Consider the following 2,669-nt stretch of genomic DNA (forward strand, 5'->3'; position numbering starts at 1 on the left):
TAAGATTGTTCGCGGTGGAAAAGACGACGCAAAAAATATTGCAGGTAAATAATCATGCGATGCGTTTTCTTGTGAGATTGTTCGATATTTCATCGTACTGTAAAGTTTATGAGGTTAGGGTTAGGTTAACATAGCATGTCATGGTCTACTATGCCATGTCACTCAGTATGATCAGAATCGTTGCTTTCTCCCATGATAAAAATATCAATAAATATCGCGACGAAGGTTTTCTTTTTATTTGCGGTGGTTTAGAATTAAGTTTAGTTGTTTATATCATCTATATAGTCCATGATGCATTGTGGTCTAGTCTGCACTCCCGTCTCTGTGCACAGTGAATTTGTCGTTGATGAATCGATGCGACAGCGATTGGACTCGATCGCAATGAGGAGTTTTCGTTCTTTAATCGTTTGATCCTAAAATGGATATTTAAAACGAGTATAATTGCTATAAATTCGATTCAGAATGATGTCAATATCAATTGTAACAAAACATGTATTGAGTATTGAGTATATCACTTAATATCTATAATATCTATAAAATCTTAATATCTATAAAAAATTATATTTAATGATTATAAACAGGAAGATACGTCGGGGATAATCTTCAAAGATTTTCATTTCTACTTATAAAAGTCGTTTTAACAGTGTTACAACATAATAACAGTTTTACAACATAATAACTATATTCTTTTCTCATAGAGAAGAAAAAAAATTCTATTCGAGTTTGATAGAAAACTTGAATAGGCAATGTTATTGCCTATCTATAATTGATATATATATCAAGTTTTATAAATATTATATAATTCATATCTTTTTTTACTATTTGTATATAATATATTTATTGTATATATGTGCAACAAACTTGATTTCTATAAAAAATATTTTGCAGGACTTTGGTTCATATTAATTTACATTTAATTGCAATAAAGTCTTATGTTTGCAGTGAGAGAAAATGATGCAGGATGAAGACTTGGGTGGCTCAGTGAGAAAAAATATCTTCAGTCAAGGAATAATAAGAATATCACAGGTTAATATGAGTTTATAATTGTTCATATAAACACTAACATTTATAACATTTTATATAATATATACACAATTATTCAGTTTTATTTTTTTCTATTAAAATACCATACTACATATTAGCGCTACTTGACAAAATTAAATGCTGATAAAGATGATCATAATTATTATATTTTTATAAACTGCTTCCTATATTATCCTTCCTGCATTGTCCTTTTTTATGCTCTTTAAATTTCATTTTAATTTGCATATTTTCAGCTTAATCTTTATTCTCATTCTTGTGTGCATCATATAATTTATAAAATCTCTTTCTTCTATTTCAGATATATCAAAGATACCTAGATGTGTGGACTCCTCATGTAATATCACGATGGATATTTGCTTTATTCTTATTAGTACTTTTTATTCTACGTATATTTATCTCTCAAGTACGGTATTTTCTATTAAATTATATGCAAACTTAATTCTTTACAATTGTATTGTACGATACTATAGAAACGCTTTTGTATTTACAGGGGTGGTATATTGTCACATACGCACTAGGAATTTATCACCTCAATTTATTCATAGCATTTCTTACTCCAAAAATTGATCCTGCCATGGATTTTTTTGATGGTAAGCAATTTGCCAGATGTATTTTAAACTTTTTTATATAATTGTATTATGAATTATACATAGAAAAAAATTTATAATGATTCATTGCATTCAATAAATGCAATGTGATTTAATTTAATGAAAAGATTTAAATATTTTGTAGATTCAGATAATTAAAAGTACAGATTAGAGTTAAATGTAATGTAATTTAAAGATAAGAGTTTTATACTCCCTCTTTTTATTTAACATGGGGTATACTCTTTTTTTTTTTTCCTTTAACACAGATAGAATTAAAAAATTAATTTAACATGAAATAAAATTACAGATGGAGAAGGTCCTGAGTTACCTACAAGATCAAATGAGGAATTTAGGCCGTTCATTAGAAGATTACCTGAATTTAAATTCTGGTATTCAGTAACAAAATCTACAATTGTTGCCATGATATGCACTCTATTTGATTGCTTTAACATACCAGTATTCTGGCCGATACTTGTTATGTATTTCATAACATTATTCTGTATCACAATGAAGCGGCAAATAAAGGTAAGAAATCGACGGTAGATTTGTATAGTTTTCATTTTTATTTATTTTTTATTTTATTTATTTTTTTTTATGAATTCTGATAATAGTTGATATAAACGTTTAAAAGTTACGTGAAAAAAGTTAAATACAGTATTCTATTGAAAATGAGAAAAAAAAGATCTTAAAAAATTCTAAATTTAAATTGAAGTGTAGGAATTAAACGTTAAATTAAACGCATTCTATAAATAAACGTTTTTTTTTTCGAAATAATTTCGGGAAAGTTGGTATGAATGATCGATAAACAGTCTTCTGTTTAAGTTGAAAGCTTATTTAATCTTTAATTTATTTTTTACTGCTTATTTTTTAATTTAAATTAATGTATTTTTTTTCTATTCGCAGCATATGATCAAGTACAGATACCTGCCTTTCACTCATGGCAAACCAAAATATCAGAACCATGAGGATACATCACGATTGATATCATCAAAGTGAATAAAAGTAAAGATATATTGTGCCTGTACAGGGGGGGGGGGG

At 27.2% G+C, this 2,669-nt stretch overlaps 1 protein-coding gene across 3 annotated transcripts; it reads left to right on the forward strand.

Moving 5' to 3' along the window:
* On the forward strand, window positions 1-2,663 carry LOC108689496 (protein RER1). Of its 3 annotated transcripts, none has more exons than XM_018196262.1 (6): window positions 1-44; window positions 943-1,026; window positions 1,343-1,447; window positions 1,535-1,634; window positions 1,939-2,156; window positions 2,535-2,627. In XM_018196262.1, exons 2-6 carry the CDS (start codon window positions 952-954, stop codon window positions 2,625-2,627), a joined length of 591 nt encoding a protein of 196 aa, XP_018051751.1. In that variant the 5' UTR covers window positions 1-44; window positions 943-951. The 3 variants fall into 3 exon arrangements, with proteins under 3 accessions (XP_018051751.1, XP_018051761.1, XP_018051771.1); XM_018196272.1 differs by having other exon boundaries at window positions 20-44; window positions 929-1,026; XM_018196282.1 differs by lacking the exon at window positions 1-44 and having other exon boundaries at window positions 952-1,026; window positions 2,535-2,663.
* The last annotated feature ends 6 nt before the right edge of the window (window positions 2,664-2,669 follow it).

The sequence above is a fragment of the Atta colombica genome, unplaced genomic scaffold, assembly GCF_001594045.1.
Source record: "Atta colombica isolate Treedump-2 unplaced genomic scaffold, Acol1.0 scaffold105, whole genome shotgun sequence".
In the NCBI taxonomy this organism is placed as follows: Eukaryota; Metazoa; Arthropoda; class Insecta; order Hymenoptera; family Formicidae; genus Atta; species Atta colombica.

Bases quoted from the DNA above. Each gene is read 5' to 3' on its own strand.
- LOC108689496 (XM_018196262.1), top strand. From the start codon at position 952: ATGATGCAGGATGAAGACTTGGGTGGCTCAGTGAGAAAAAATATCTTC. The intron at 1,635-1,938 runs GTAAGCAATTTG...ATAAAATTACAG, and splicing joins TGCCATGGATTTTTTTGATG to ATGGAGAAGGTCCTGAGTTA. The intron at 2,157-2,534 runs GTAAGAAATCGA...TTCTATTCGCAG, and splicing joins CAATGAAGCGGCAAATAAAG to CATATGATCAAGTACAGATA.